Source organism: Sylvia atricapilla, chromosome 2 (genome assembly GCF_009819655.1).
Source record: "Sylvia atricapilla isolate bSylAtr1 chromosome 2, bSylAtr1.pri, whole genome shotgun sequence".
In the NCBI taxonomy this organism is placed as follows: domain Eukaryota; kingdom Metazoa; phylum Chordata; class Aves; order Passeriformes; family Sylviidae; genus Sylvia; species Sylvia atricapilla.
Window position 1 is genome coordinate 19,443,607 of NC_089141.1, and position 15,583 is coordinate 19,459,189.

At 38.3% G+C, this 15,583-nt stretch overlaps 2 protein-coding genes across 2 annotated transcripts in view; one reads left to right on the forward strand and one right to left on the reverse strand.

The window, feature by feature from the left end:
• Positions 1-5,116, reverse strand: part of FILIP1L (filamin A interacting protein 1 like) — a 62,881-nt gene extending 57,765 nt beyond the window's left edge. Inside the window, exons 1-2 of the mRNA XM_066340916.1 lie at positions 4,832-5,116; positions 2,843-3,016 (exon numbers count right to left, since the gene is read on the reverse strand). Of these exons, the coding sequence (XP_066197013.1) occupies positions 2,843-3,016; positions 4,832-5,101 (444 nt within the window). The 5' untranslated portion in view covers positions 5,102-5,116. The remainder of the gene's footprint in view (positions 1-2,842; positions 3,017-4,831) is intronic.
• CMSS1 (cms1 ribosomal small subunit homolog) overlaps positions 1-15,583 on the forward strand; it is a 222,429-nt gene that overhangs the window by 75,994 nt on the left and 130,852 nt on the right. The gene's annotated exons all lie outside the window — the stretch shown is intronic.

Genomic DNA, 15,583 nt, shown 5'->3' on the forward strand with positions numbered 1-15,583 from the left:
CATCAGAACTGAACTCTTCATCTTCTTCCTTTTTAGATTGTTTTGTGTTTGGTGGTGTGCCAGAAGAAAATCCAGGGTAGTTACATTTTTTATGCTAAGTTCTGTGTGATATTATTCCTGTTAATAATATCTTCATAGTCATTGTTTATAAATGTATAATCCTGAGTTTAGGATTACCAGAGATTATGGGAGCACTTCTTCCCTTGCCTTTTTCAGCCCTATCTGAGCCAAATTTCCGTGCAGATACATTGGTGGTCTTCTCCTGAATGGCACCCTATCAGCACTGTTGTTTCAGTCTCTTCCTGTGACTGACTTATTGGTGCCCTACAGCTGTGGTGGTTGGAAAGTTTTGACCAACATTTACCAGATGTTGTGAGGAGACAATCAGATAGGCTTTGTTAAAATAAAGTCTAAATCCTCAAGGTGATTGGCAATGGGATTTCAAAAATGGATTCAATTTTTAATTATCCTTGATGGATGCAAAATACAGCCTTTCCTCTCATTTCACTTCTTTTAGAGGACCTCTCAAAGTGATAAGAGGTTTGTCCTATTTCAAACAGTGAATCACATAATTTTTTAATCTTTGGCTGTATTATTGTGAGAGTTGGAAAACAGAATCTGCTTTCTGATACCATGAAGAGAAGAGAAAAAGACACCACAAATTCTGCAGTGTCTTCATCTTTATCTCTCTTTTCCTACATCACCATCTCTGATTTTTTGGACTTCTTTAAAAAACTATTGTTTATTTTTGTATCAGGGAAAATTATTCTTGTATTGTTATTCTGCATTTACTAGAATGTTGAATACTATTCATTGTCTATACAAGAGAAGTGATGATTGATCTGAAGACAGAGGTTTTTTTCACAAAAACTGACTACTTCTAAATTTATAAACCATGCAGAAATGGAAAACTTTTCAGGCCTTTGAGCCAGAAACAAAACCAAAATAAAAGTCTAATTTCTTTTATAGCTCTCAAATGTCAGTGCTAACAGTGATCTTATCTGACATTTTTTAGGTTGCAGAAAGAAATAGCTGTAGAGCAAGTTTGATTGAAAAAACCTGTTTTCAAAAAAAAAAAGAATAAAATTAATATCTCCTTGTGGCCAAAGAAGAAACAGCTTTGGTCTGTCACACTTCTTGTAGGTTTTGCAGAGGAAGATGTGTTAATACTGCTTTCTGACTTGCTACATTTTTTCACCTATGAATCCTGTTCCGAAAGAATAAAGGTGTCCAGTCACCAAATTTTCCCATTGCATTCTTAATCAAATTTGCCAAGAAACTTATGTTTAGAATAGATAAGAGAATTGTGACAGAATGGTAAAGGATTGGAAATCTTACAGTTGTCTTCTGAAATTAATTGTAATTTCACTTGAGTTTTGGGAAGATACTCTGTGTTCAGAGCTACTAGGCAAAACTCCCAAGGATGAGATGCGCATGCAGATACAGAGGTATATTGTCCTGGTAGCAAAGGAGGGAATTTAAATGATCTGTTCCTGGACACTGTGGCTTGTTCCACCTCTGTTTGGTCTTTATATGTGTTTTAAAAATATATAAAAAAAAAATAAAAAGAAAAAACACCCCCATAACCAACAAAACGGATCTCTGACATAATTCAGGGGGATTTTGAAACTGAAATTGTGGAATGCCTGCCTATTACATCATTCTTTGGTTTACCAAGACCAGGAGGTGGCAATGGTACTTCTACGTTTTCAGTTGCTCTCGGGGATGTTTACCTTTGCCGTTTGAAATTGCCAGATCCAGCTGTGCTAGAAATGATTTCTCTGCCATTAAGTGTAAGAAGGAAAGAGTGTGTATAAACTTATGTAAAGTAACAGACTGAGCAGCTTATGTTTTCAAACTGTTTTAGACTTCTCAAATCATTTCCATTTGTGCTCAAAGTTTCTGTGACGTAATAGCACAATGTTCTAAAATAAATTAAGCTTCACAGATGAATATCTCTCTCTGAATATTATATTCAGAGATTTTAACCTTTGAGCTTCTGAAATGAGAGTTGACCTTTTGCCTGACACAATTTTGTCTGGAATAATCTCTGTATCCTTAGGTACATTTCTGTTCAAAAAACTTGGAAAACACTTAGTAGGAGAATTTTATTCATAATTTCTGCTTTTATTTTGTGGTGTTTATTTATACTGAGCAGTATGTCAAAAAATGTTTATCTGAATTGGAGACAACTACCTGGGATAAAAAAACACAATCTGATGTGTAGGTGTTTTAATATCCAGTGATTTGCATTGCAGGGCAGAAATTAATCTGATAACGTTGTTCAGAAAGTATGGCAGCTGCTGCTGCAGTATAATTAAACTAAAGGTTACTTAAGAGTAATGTGAGAATATTAGATTTGTGCCTGGATGATGTTTCTAATGCCAACTCATTTAGTAACTCTGCAGGCCAAGCAGGTATCCCCATGACTGCTACCGAATTAATGGGAGCAGGGATATGCAGAGGTGCACAGCTGTGTCCTTGCTGCTGGTTGGGTCCGTGCAGCCACTGCTAAGATGGACCTCCATGAGACAAGTGGGGACTGGCCAGGCTTCTGCTTGTATGGGCTGGGAATGTGCATAACAGAAAGGGAAGAAGAAAAAGAAGATGGTTTGAATTAGACAAAGTCATTTTTGTCAATGTGTAAAGCCCCCAGTCTCCAGTATGAGTGAGGATCATTAGATTCAGGTCCCAGCTAGACTGTGAGCTTTGTTCTGCTCTCTCTTACACTCATGTTCCATTCTAGATTTAGAGATCATTTGTCTCCTTCCCCAGCACTGGGTGAGAGATTTTCTGTTGAATTTGGTGGGAGCTATGTTAAATATCAATTACTTGTTCTTACCTCTCCCATAGGCTTTTCATAGATATCTTCTTGCCATTGCTCAGCCTTTGTTTGAATAGCATCTCGCTGGAGTGCCTCTAACACCTTCTTGGGAGTAACAAAGCCATATTGTGCTTCAAGCAAAGCTAAGTCAATTTTTTCAGCCTTAAGTACTCCTATAACTTCATCTTGAGCCTGCAGAAACACAAAGTAAGGTTTTATCTTGTTGAACTGTATATATGAATTTACGGGTTAGCTCTCTGCTTTTGATTTTAAGAAAACTGAGAAACTTCTAAAATAACACTGTGTATGTTAAGTCCTCCAAAACAGTCAGTAATGTGAAGACAGTTGGAAAGCATGAGGGAAGTACTGGTGTTTTTATTTTAATAGTTTAATATAAATCCCAAGATCTTCAGACCCTTCATCAAACTTAAGTACTTCTTTAATAATTTGACCGTTTTGCTCTTTCTGGACCAATATATAGCATTCACAGGACAAAGTTGCAGGACAAAGTTTGGCTTGTGGTATTGGAAATTGACTTGTTAGTACAGGATGGTGGGATGTTTCTTGAAGCCTGCAAGTGTTGCACATTCTGTGTATTTTGGGTATAGACAACTTCTGTAGTTTAAACCCTTGAATGTTCTGGAATTTGGAAAGGAATGACATCTAAATTACAAACTTAGTTATGGTTGGGTTAACAGCTGATCTTCAGCAATTTGACTTGGCATTACAGGAGGTGGAAAATAAGGGATAAAAATGACTTCTTATCTTTTTCATTCATAATGCTGCTTCCTTTTAAATTTCCGACATGATTTAAAATGTTCATGTTAGGCTCACTGTTTTCCAGTTTCTCATTTGCCTATTCCAGCTTTAAACCTTAATAATTGAAGTGTGTGTGTGTGCATTTTATTTGTATTTATATATTTATGTTTATATATCTATATGATGCAAATGTAATGAAGAGTGTATGTATAATATAAATAAATATATAAAAATGTGTGACATCTGAATTTTAACCTAAATTAAGAAAGGCCAAGTGGGAAGGAGAGAAATGTTTTGCAAATTTGGAAATTGTTCTGTTTGCATAATGAAATAATCTGTAGAAGTTTGCCTTGGATCTATCCTCAAAGATTGGTGCAGCTATTAAATATTCATATCACACGTATGTTCTGTTAAGCTTGTCTTTATTATTATATAAATACACAGATGTATATTAAGAATAGCACTACCCAGGTAGTGTCTAGGTAAAAAACTCTGAAACCGTTTGCTATGCCCATTTAGGCCACTTCAGCCAGATTCCTTTCTTCTCTGCCTGTGAGTAGTTTTAAAGTCACTGCTTCTGTGCAATAAGCCTGCCACAGAAATATTTTCCCTACTCACTGGAAATCTGGTTCCCACTTCCTGAAATTACATTTAACTAGATTAGGCATCATTTAGCACTTGACAGACGGTTCCTTTTCTAGGTAGAAAAATGCTCACTCTTAAAATCCAGTACCTTGTGGGCTAAGAGGCATGTAACACTTTTACTTTGTATTATGGGAAATAAAATTGCTATTTTGATTTCTCTAGCAAAAAGTGTTAGAATACTGTTAAATGAGTTAGTTCTTGTGAAAGAGCACATACTGTTTCATAGGGAGTAAAGCTCATGACTTCATAGGAATGGGAGGGTAAAACATAATTAAGTAAAATGTCTTAAAGGTCTGTAATATGTTCTCCATAAAAGGACAAATACTTTGTACTCAAGATATTTAGAATGGAGGCAGCACAACTAGAAAGTTTTATGAGTTTCCTGCTTTGAGAGTTACTTGTGTTATAAAGGTCATATTTCCTGTCTGATAGCTGTAATAGCTATAATTTTGGGGTGTTTTGGTATGCTGCAGTTCATATTTGTCCTGTATCAGACTGGATGAAGTGTTTCCTTAAAATAAAAGCAGCATGTGTTTTTGGTGGAGAGGGGAATGGGGGTGGAGAGTCTTTTAATTTGGAATATAAAGTAGGACAATACATTACCTGTAATTCACCCTCGAGGACACTGAGAAGAAATAGCAAGTCATCACGAGAAAGATCCTCCCTTTTCTTGACAGAACTATTTTGGTTTTTCTCTGCCTTTGGACTTCTCGGGATGGTACTGGCTTGGGCTACATCATCCTTCTCTTTCTGCTGTGTTTGTGCATTTCCTTTCCCACTGTAACCAGCCTCTTCTTTGTGGTGCTCTTTTGCCCTTGGCCAGCTCAGCTTTGGTCTGGTTGGGCTTTCAGTGCTGTTACTTCTGGAATGCATGGTTTGTATCTCTGAAGCTAAAGGAAATTGGGGAGAAAAGTGATTGTTTTAGCTGACAGAGACTATAAAACTATTAGTATAATTGGTGGTGGGTGTTTTTCCCTCCAGAATGGTAATTGTCCTGTCTGCACAAAGCTGTTTGTTGTTTGACAAAAGCTGTCAACCTTGTGCAAACCAACAGGACTGGGCTGTGATTCTTACTGGATGTCTGTAGTGAAGTGAGTCTTTATATTGGTCTTATGCCTTTGTATAATTCCCTCCTTGATACTTCTCAGGCATCATCTTTAGCAGCAGCACTGGGTCCATCACTGCAAACCACATTTCCTATTTCGGGACAAGGCCTACCTCACCTTTCAGGTAGATACTGTGATGAGGCAGATTTAAGTTCAGAAGCTTTTCACTAGGAAGATCTTTCTATTCCACTTTAATAGTGTCCTAGCCCGTACTGTGTTCTGTTTTCTTTTGTCTTTCCAAGGGAAGAGCACAAAAGCAGTCCTCCACTACTGCGAGCTACGCAGGCTGCATTATCCATGTTCGGCAAAATGCAGGGACAGGCAAACATCCAGACTGCGAGAAGAGAGCGGCACTGTAAATCCTCCCTCCCCAACACCACCAACCACCAAAACCAAACTACCTGGCAGATCGTGACTTGTCCACTCTTAAAACCATGCAGTATAAAACCCTGAGTCCAGCACTCCAGAGGTGTTAGTACCTGGTAAAAGGGAGACTTATCCTAACTAGGCCCCTTTGAAGTGCCATTGTTAAGGAAACATATACCCTAATGCCTTTTCAGATAAATGACTAACACTGTGCAAATATTGATTAACCTCAGGAACTCGTGTTTTGGTTATCGCCACTAAGATTAAGGAATGAATGGATTATAGTCCACCTCTGCTGGAAAATTGTGGTCATGGATACCATCTAGCAAACAATAGCCTGATCATGTGATTCAAAGGTGAAATTCAACATGTTCCAAATACAAATAAAGCATATTTTTTCTTATTAAACTGCCCAGCTAATTGTTGAAAAGTGCAGAAAATCATTATGGTGTATGATAGGCACTAGATGATTTCTTGGCTGCTTTTTTGCCTCAGTTCCATGGCTGATAAAATTCTTTGAGAGCCTCTTCCCCTACTCCCTTCTAAATCTTAAACTCTATGACTGCACTCCTTAACTGTGGTAACTTTCCACTGAATGCTAAGAACTCTTCCTTTTGTTGTTTTTCTGCAAGAGCAGAGGAGGCGGAAGTAGCATTTGGTTTATAATGGATGACAACTGAGAGTGGGGTGAATTGATAAAAAACCCTACAAAAAAAGAAAGTGACATTTTCTGTAATGTTGAAGTCTCTTCTAGTGTGATTTCCAGCACCCTTTAATAAGAAAGACTTGTTTCTCCAGGTCTCAGAAAACTATGGTGTGTCAGATTTGCATGACAGTGTGCGCTGGAAACTGTTTTGTGAAGCGTCAACAATGTCAGGTTAGGATGGGAGCTTATTATTGTGCATGTAGGAAACCAAGAGTTGTTCATATAAGGCTGGCGGTGATGTTAGCTGATTAATTTTAGTTGGTGTTCGTCTTGGTCTTTCAGTCAAATGCAGATTCTCTTTAGCCGCTGTGGTGTGTTTATTAGGATACTCACCTTTTGCCCCTTGCATAGTGATTATTATTACTTGGGAAGAAGGCTGTTGGTGTCCTTTGAGTGTGAGGTGCCTACTTGGCTTTTGTGTGCAGTTAAGGGCTCATGCTTTTAAGTTCCAATGCAGGAGTTGTGAGCTAAATCAGGTAACCTGAATGTACTCTGAGTTTGTCTGTGGGCTTTGACACCACAAGCACAGGACACTATGAAATGCAGAAATAGTCCAAGAAATCCCTTCATGCATGCAAGTTGCAGCAGTGGTATAAACTGGACATCAAGCTACTATCAAACCTGTTGACAACAAATGTCAATATGATATTTCTTGTGGGAAGAGTGGGAAACCAGTGTATGAGGAAGAGCTTCATACCTTTTAAAGCTTTTGGAATTGAGTGCTCCTCAAAATCCTGAGCTTGGAAAAACAGTCCAAGAAGGACATCCTCCCCTGCATTTACTCTTGCACTGCATGTATGCTATTGGCTTCAAGGTCACATGCCACCCAGTTTTCACAGCTGCAGAGAGCTGACTGTGTCTCCCTTTTAGGTTTGTCATGCCTATTTCCTGATCAGGTAGATCAGTCCTTACTGCGCTGGCAAAAGGCACTTGATCCTTGGGAAGGCCAGCTGACTTGCCAGACAGACTGTACTCCGGTGGAGAATGGCATCTTTTCAGTCTCCCAGGATGGAGTATTTCCTTTTCTTGTTGAGAGTTCCTACATACACTTTACCTGTATTCTGTTCTGAAATTCCTGAATGCCAGTGCCTACTATCAAATCTGCTAATGCATGTATTTATCAAATTAAGCAATTAATGTGAATTATTAGAGGTTGAAGTGAAATACTAAAGGTATACTTCAAGCACTTTTTAAATGGTACTTGAATGTAGCTGATGAGAGGCACTCTGGTAGTGGTAGCCTGCTTTATTAGCATATTCTTTCTCAGTTGATTCATTTAAACTTTCTTACTACCTGTACACTGATAGGCATTATTATTTATAGTGTTGTCTGCCTACAGAAGGCTGTTAGTGCTGATGTGGTTGTCAGAGGAGGTAGGTATGAGTAACAGGGCACTTTAAGGCTTCAAATGCACAGTGTGACTGCTGGTGTAGCAAGCAAAGTGGGACCTCAGAAATGGACAAAAACAAACATCCCATCCACCTACCCTGAAATTCCTCACTTCAAATTGTCAGACTTCCTAGATGTGCTAACACCTAAGGGACTCACCTTGAAAACACACCTGACATTTTGGACAGAACATCAGCTACTCATGCCCTTGCACCGTGGCACAGAACAGAAAAAAACACCCATTCTATTCCAGAGGGTGCTGGTTTTCTGCAATGTTATTAAACCCTGGAATGACTGTAACGAGACATTTAAAACAGAAGTAACATCATTCTAAATTTTTCACCAGTGTGTTTTGGTACGGTGGGTTATTTTCTGTTTTCAGCAACTCTTTCCATGTTCTTGAAGGGTTAGCGAAGAGCAACTTTTATTTCATTGGCTTTTTTTCCACAAGGTAAAAACATTAATAGACCCATCAAATTTATGAGTATCATAAATGTTGTTCGTGGCACCCAAAACAGTGAACCCAGGTTCTTGAGATTAGATTAATGAGCATAAAATTTGCCTTTTGTGTATCTGTCTCAACCAACACTTAAATTCTGTAATGATGGCGTCCATGTACAAGAAAGCTGTGTTGAAAAAGAAGAGGTAAGAAAAAAGTGTTTCTTCTCGTAACAGAGTTTGTAATTCACAGAGGCTCTGTGATTTTTCCTGGAGACCAGACTCTTGTGTCTTGTGGCAAACTTTTGTACAGAAGTTCATTTAAGCCCTTTTTATCTGTGCCACCAGGAAGGATGACAATATAAGATGCCTTAGAAAACAGTAAACAACAATTGCTGAAAATGAATTGATTGTGTGTCCGTGCCTTGCACTTGTGATCTTTCATCTGCTTTAGCTCAATTACTAAACAGCAGGGATTATAGCTACATAAACAGAAGAAGTAATTATACGTGCCAGCATTCTGGTATGGTGCATTATATACCATTGTTTCCATCAAAATGAACAAAGGATTGAAAGTGAGCATCCAGATCATGAAGTCACATCTCTTGAAATCACAGACCACTATACTGTGGGTACTTGACAGAGAGATTAGTTTTCTGTGATTGTGCTAATGGAATAACACAAGGCCTGTGTTCTGCACTATTGTGCTTTCCTTCACGTTATGAGGTGCCTGTTTTACAGAAGATTTTTGCACTGTTATCTTGCTTGAAGTGACAGTGTTCCCAGGCTCATCAGAGTTGTGCAGCTTGGTGGGCTAGATCCAGATTCTAAGATGAATGAGATTGGGTGACACTGAAACATTCTGGTAAATCAAATAATTGCAAGTTAGAGACTTGACAAAGTTTGCATCTATTTTTAGTGTTTATGTTCTTGTTCTTTTTGCAGTTTATTTTCTGTTCTGCTTTTTAAAGATCTTGCTCATCTCTGAGCTGAGTGCTGTGCTTCTGCATATAAAGGAGGTATTTTCTTTTCTTGGTGATGAACAAGCAATTTGAAGTGTCAAAATATACTTTCCTTAACAGCCAGGTGAATAAAGGACCCAGTGTTTCTGTGTTGTTAACTTAGTCTCCAACCTCTCAATCATATTCTGAGGGAGATTAAACTGCATTTGTCTCTTTGGCAGCAGTGAATTAGCAGGTGGTTCTAAAATCCCTGCACTTTTGTGAGAAAGACTGAAATATCCTTCAGAGATGGCTTCATCTTAGAGTTTTAAGAGGTATTTCGGCATTTATTTTCACCTTTAGTCTTTTCTTTTTTTAGTCAGTGATTGATTTACGAGCTAACAAAATCCCTTGCAGGACTACATATTCCATTAATCACAGGGTAAGGACCCTGAATTGTCAAGAACTTGCTGCTTCTACCAAAAGATCCGTGACTAAGCCAGGAATTATATCACTCTGTTTTTTAGCATCCTTTAAAGGGCAGTGCTTTTGATTTGCTGAAATGGATAGGACTCCTACCAGAAGACTGACTTTTAAAAGGGGTTGAGATCTGATTGCTTGGCATACCAATGTAATGGGAGAGTGCAAAGCACATGATGTCTTTTGGAAAGAGGTCTGCAATCCTCTGCCCATCACTGTAAGTGTGGATTGGGGCAAAAAGAATATGGGTTCTATGAAGATTTGTCTTGTTCTTCTTTTGCTGTCCTGGTTTGGCCTTTAGGTCAGCAAATGCACCTACTGAACTGGGGTAGAACATGAAAAAGTCTTGTTAATAATTAGAATCCCAGGATATGGCCATTTCACAGCATCACTGAGCCTTTCCTGGAACTGATGCCTTCTGACAGAATGTGCTTAGGACTTTTATTCTTCCCTTAAGTGGAAATATGTTGCTTTGTGGTAGATTTGCCCCACTTCCAAAGAAAACAGCCCTTCCTTTTGGGTAGACTTGCATTAGTGTTTTCCTGAAAACAGTTTGAAGTGGCTTCTATCCAGAGAGATATTCTGTTCAGACGGATGGTCTGTGCCATGACCAGCTATCTCATTTGAGCTGTGCTCCTATTCTCAGTACACTTTGTGCCGTTTTGGTGCACAAAATGATGATGGTCATTTAGTGAAAAGAGACTCCTTTAACAGGTTCTTCACTCGGGGAATCTGGGATAAGTAAGTGTTTCCATCCGGGCAGAGAAATGGCAAGAGTAAGCCATTTTTCTGGGAAGACTGATGGAAGAGTGCTAACCTGTATATCCTGATGCATCTGTTGGCATGCATAGTTGGAGAAAGTCAAGCAGCAGAAAGAAAATAAGTAAGTAGCCTGTTTCCCCACTCACAAGATCTTCTCAGATTTTGGTCTTTGAAGCCCTTGGGGATCCTGCAAGAACAGCAGTAACTCAAATGGGAAGAAAGTCTGGATTCAGCCAAGGATGTGAACACTCCCAAACAGGAAATCTACATGGGTGAGAACTGGACATCATTTTTGGGCTGGTTGTGGTTTATGTTCATCTGACCACAAGCCAGATTCCTCATCCCTTGGCTACAGGGAGCCTCTTCTGAGACAGTAAGATGCCTTTTGAGCCATGTTAGGGTTGTCATGGTACTCTGCTTGCAGTAAAGGTACTGTGAAATTTCCACCATCTGTTGCCTTCTCCTCCTCCCCCTTCCAATCCTGTAGTATTTTGCTGGATATGTTTGTAAGTGTGGCAGCTAAGATCTTCCCAGGTCCATTTTGCATGTGTTCAGGCTTACAGTCATCTTTAGAAGGCTGAGACCGTGTGGGAGGTTTTGACCAGGTTCTTTTGAAGGATATATTTGTATCACTTGTCTGTCATTTCATTATTGGTGTGTGAATTTGTGATCCAGTCTTCATTCTTGTAATGTCTCAAACTGCAGACATATCGATATAGATAAACATGCACACATCCCCACACCCACTGGATTTTGTGCCAGGACAGAAGTAGAGGAAAGAACCTGTGCCACATGACTAGTTCTTGGTTTTGTGGCCTTGAGGTCAAGTTAAGCCCGTTCCGTAGATTAACTGACCTCAGCCCATCTCCTACCAAATCTTAGGTGGTGTTTGCCCATGTATTTGGCAGTTCCAAGGACACACATTCACGGTGTACAGCATGAAAGCATAAGATTCTCACCTTGAACAAATTTGAAATTTTCACATCAGAAATATCTGGTAGGAATGTATACTCCTGTTCAGAGATGTCAAATTTTGTTTTAAATAGGATTCTTCAGATGGTTGGGTAATAGACTGCTTTGTGATGATCCATGACAAAATCAAGGGTTTGGCCTCCTTGATGCATCACACAACATTTCTCTGGCAAAACTGGGTATCTCTTTTAGAATTTGAAATGAAGGCCTGGATTCCACAAAGTTTACAGCTCAGAAGTCAGTACTTTGAGACATAGGCTGATTTTTTTTTTCCATTCTCTCTGAAACAACTTCTGCTAAGCCCTTCTTTTCTCTCCTCCACAGGAATTCAGCTCTCTTAGTTTGTGGTCCAGCATTTTGCCAAGTTGATGGTAATCTTGGAAGATGACAGTGTCTTTATCACATTACAAGTGTAGAGTTCCTGTAGCAAGTAGGTGAGACACAGTGGACATGGTTGAGGTGATTTGTCTTCCCAAGTGAGGTGCTACCCTTGCCATGAGGCCACAGTGTCAAGCCAAGGGTTCCATTGGAGTGGGTGAAGGACTCTGACATTGCAGGTGCACTGTAGCTTCAGTGTGCTGCTGCAGGGTGACAACACTGGTATAATATTTGGAGGTTGAGGGGGGATTCAAAAGTAAAATACCTAGAATGTCTTTGGCTTTCTACTGTTGGGAATAGAGGGTTAAGGGGAAATTTACACAATTAACTGTATTGCCTCTGAGATTAATAGGGTTTGGGGTTTTTTTATGTATGGTCTCTTGGGTTTAGGTTTGTTTTATCTTTCTTTTTAAAGAACAATGTGTCATACTTATTTTGTAATTAGACACTAATAGTGGATTACTTATAAGGACTAGTGCAAGTGATATTTTTTGGTGAAAAAATGTGTAGAAATGTCGCTATAATATCAGGTAGATCTAAGTATTAGAAAAGGTAAACTCTGCAATGCCATTCAATCTGCTTCTCTTGCTAAACAAAAAAATGTGAATCTTGTACTATCTGTATGATAGATTTTTAGTAGTAAACAGGAATAAAACCCAGCTGCTCCAATTTCAATTATATAAATTTGCTCTCCAAGTACAGAATTTTCTTTTTATGAGCATGAGAAATAGTTAACATTATTTAACAGTGTTTGTAGTTTAATATTTATTAATATTTAATTTAAATTTACTATTGAATTTAATATTTATTAATGTATAAACATGATTTAATATTATTCAGCTGCTGCAATTTTGACTCCAGTGTATAATTACTCTGTAATCACAGCATTATCTGAAGCAAAACCATGAAATAGTGTTACATGAAACAAAAATGTTCCAAACTTAGAAACTGTATATCTTATAAACTGTATATCCTTTTCCCTGAATATCTTTAAACTACTTGAACTGTAGACATTTATGTAGCTAGATAATTCAGTGTTTCAGTTGATAATTTCAATTTTTCCTCAGTGTGGCTGTCTCTGAACTCTCTGTAGGCATCAGTTTCCCTGAAATTTCTAGAGATGTCAATACCTTTTCCCCTTTCTCTGCCCTGTTTGGAACTGGCCTTGATTCAGGCTGGGACCCCTGGTTAGACATTGGACAAGATGTGCAGCCTCCTTGCTGCAGAGAAACAAGCTCAGGCTATCCTTAGGAAGAACACACTGGTAACTTTGGTTGGCCTTTCCCAGATTCCTGGGAATGTCCTCAAGACAATTCATGAAACTGAAGAGTAGGATATTCAGACTTGTGAAACAAGCAGGTTTTTGCATGCATGACATGTTACTGTAAATCCCATAGTGAGGCAATAGCTCAAGTGAGGTGTTTTAGGATGCAAGAAGAGGTCTACATCTATTTGGTTTCAGTCTTGTTATTTTACAGAAGGAAAAACCCAAACCAAAATTTATAAGTTTTGGGTTTCAGGATAGGCTTCAGAACTTTCTTTGAAACTTTCTGAAACTTTAGGTTTCAGAACTTTCTGTGTGGAAAGTCACACAGCTTCTGTCAACTGAATGGTGAAGGGTTTTTGTTTTGTTTTGAGGTGGTTTGTTTGAGGGTGTTTTTTGCAAAATTACTGATGGTTTTTCCTGGCTTTTATGTTTTACAGGTTATCAATTTGATCTAATTCATGCATTCATATCTCATTTCTCCCTCTTTCACATGAGATTCATGTGCCTCCCAGGTCAATACCTATGCTTCTGGATTTTGCTTTCCCTCTCTCTACTGAAACTTAGTAAACTAATTTGTAGGTTCATGGTGTGAACCTATGTGAAGGTATTGTTTCAGCAGTGGCATTAGTTTTCTGTAAGTACATGTTTGGTAGAGTTTAAAAACCAGAAGAGGTTTCTTACTACACAAGTCTCTCCAAAAAGTTCGATGTGTTTGTTTAGATGCATATAGGCCCTTTCTTTTCTGGATTCAACATGATAGTGGTAAATGGGAACCTACAAAAGCAACTGGTTTTGTCTTTCTGATAATAAAGGTTAGGTAATTGCCCATATTTCTTATCCTGCCCTCAGCAGACTCGATGCAGCCAAAATACCATCATTTTGTGGTAATTCTATAAATACTTCAGGGTGAGTTTTGTGATAGCAGGTTTAAAAAAACCCTAAAAATCCCATTTTTATAGTATTCTCTCTCACTTCCCAAAACATCCTATCACTGCCAAAGTGGGAATATTTAATGTTCTGTTTTAATTATCTGAGCAGGATTTAACCACTATAAATTGAATATTTTTCTTTCCATGTTTGTAGCAGCATGACAGATCTCATTTTAGAAATATTTCTCAAAATAATTAGGATGCAAAACCTGAATATAACTAAACAAAGCTTATAAGAGTAAAAGGCAAAGGAAGCCCACTGCCATTTGTACACCTCTGACTTCAGTGGTTAACTTTCCCTTTACATACACGGTTTCACATACCAGCACCATTCCATTGGTGTTTACTCTAATAAGGTTCCACCTTTCTGATGGAAGGTAAATTTTCACTGCTGAAGTGCTTGTCATAGTCATTTTGTGTACCCTTCAACATGCTGGTAATGTGATGCAAGGTCACTTTGAAAAGCAGCCTATAATCACCGTTCTTCAAAAAGAATCTAACTGAAGAAATACCACATTACAACGTTATTAGCTATGACGGCTGTGGGCAAAAGAAAAGGAAGAAACCAGTGGTAATTCTTGTATTTCAGTATGCATGTGTATGTCTTCATACACAAACATATGACATTTGAAGTAATGTATTTGTGTCCCAGGTGTGTATCTGTGTAATGCTCTTGTCCTTGATGCTCACAGTAAATACAAAATAAGTAGCCTTTATAACATGCTTCTGGAAAAACCGCAGTAGAATTCCACAAAGTTTTGAAGTATCTTGCTTTTGTTTTCAATGAAAATGTAGGGTTAGTAAGCAAGGATTATCTAGGATATGATATCTAGTGTAAGTTAATTTGTTAACCCATGCTAATTGGTCTATCTGAGACCGAAACTTCTTAACCCTTGCAGTCATCTCCATTTCCAATTTACTCAAGGGGTTTTTTGTCTGCTTGGTGTTTGTATGGAGTGCTCTCTAACCATGAGTTGTGGAATAAGGAACAGAGGCTACAGTGAGAACTACAGAATAAAAATGTACACCTTCAAAGTGCATGCATGTTAATTTTCTTCAAGGGTTTTTTTGACAAGTGTGGATTTGTTGAGACATTTGTGTGGGAGTGTTCACCTCAGTGTTGCTTTTTTCTGCACATGAAAATAAACCACAAACTTTTTGAATATCCTGAGAAAAATTTCTTCAAAGAGACATCAAAGGTCTTTACTAATGTCTGAGGAAGCTGCCTCTCTTGTGAACTTACGTCTATGGAGAACTGGTTAAGACAATCAAGATCATTATTCCATGGATTTGATCATTTGCAGCCTGCTCTGAGAGGAGATGCCTTGTTTGGAGAAGAATGAGGTGGGGGAATCCACAGATGCTCCTAGTTTTACCAAGAGAGTCATGAATAAAATACCTTCTTAAAACCAACTCTGTTGGTTTTTCCCCACACTATGCTCCGTGGGTTGCTCTGCTTCAAACAATTGTCTTAAACAGTGCATGAGCAAGAGTTTTGTGTAAGAATGAGTTAATTGAGACTATATTTTTTTAATTTATCAATTTTATCTGCTTTTGTGGCTGTTGCATTCAGTAAAATGTCCAGGTATGACTTTCACATCATAGAAATTTATAGAAATTT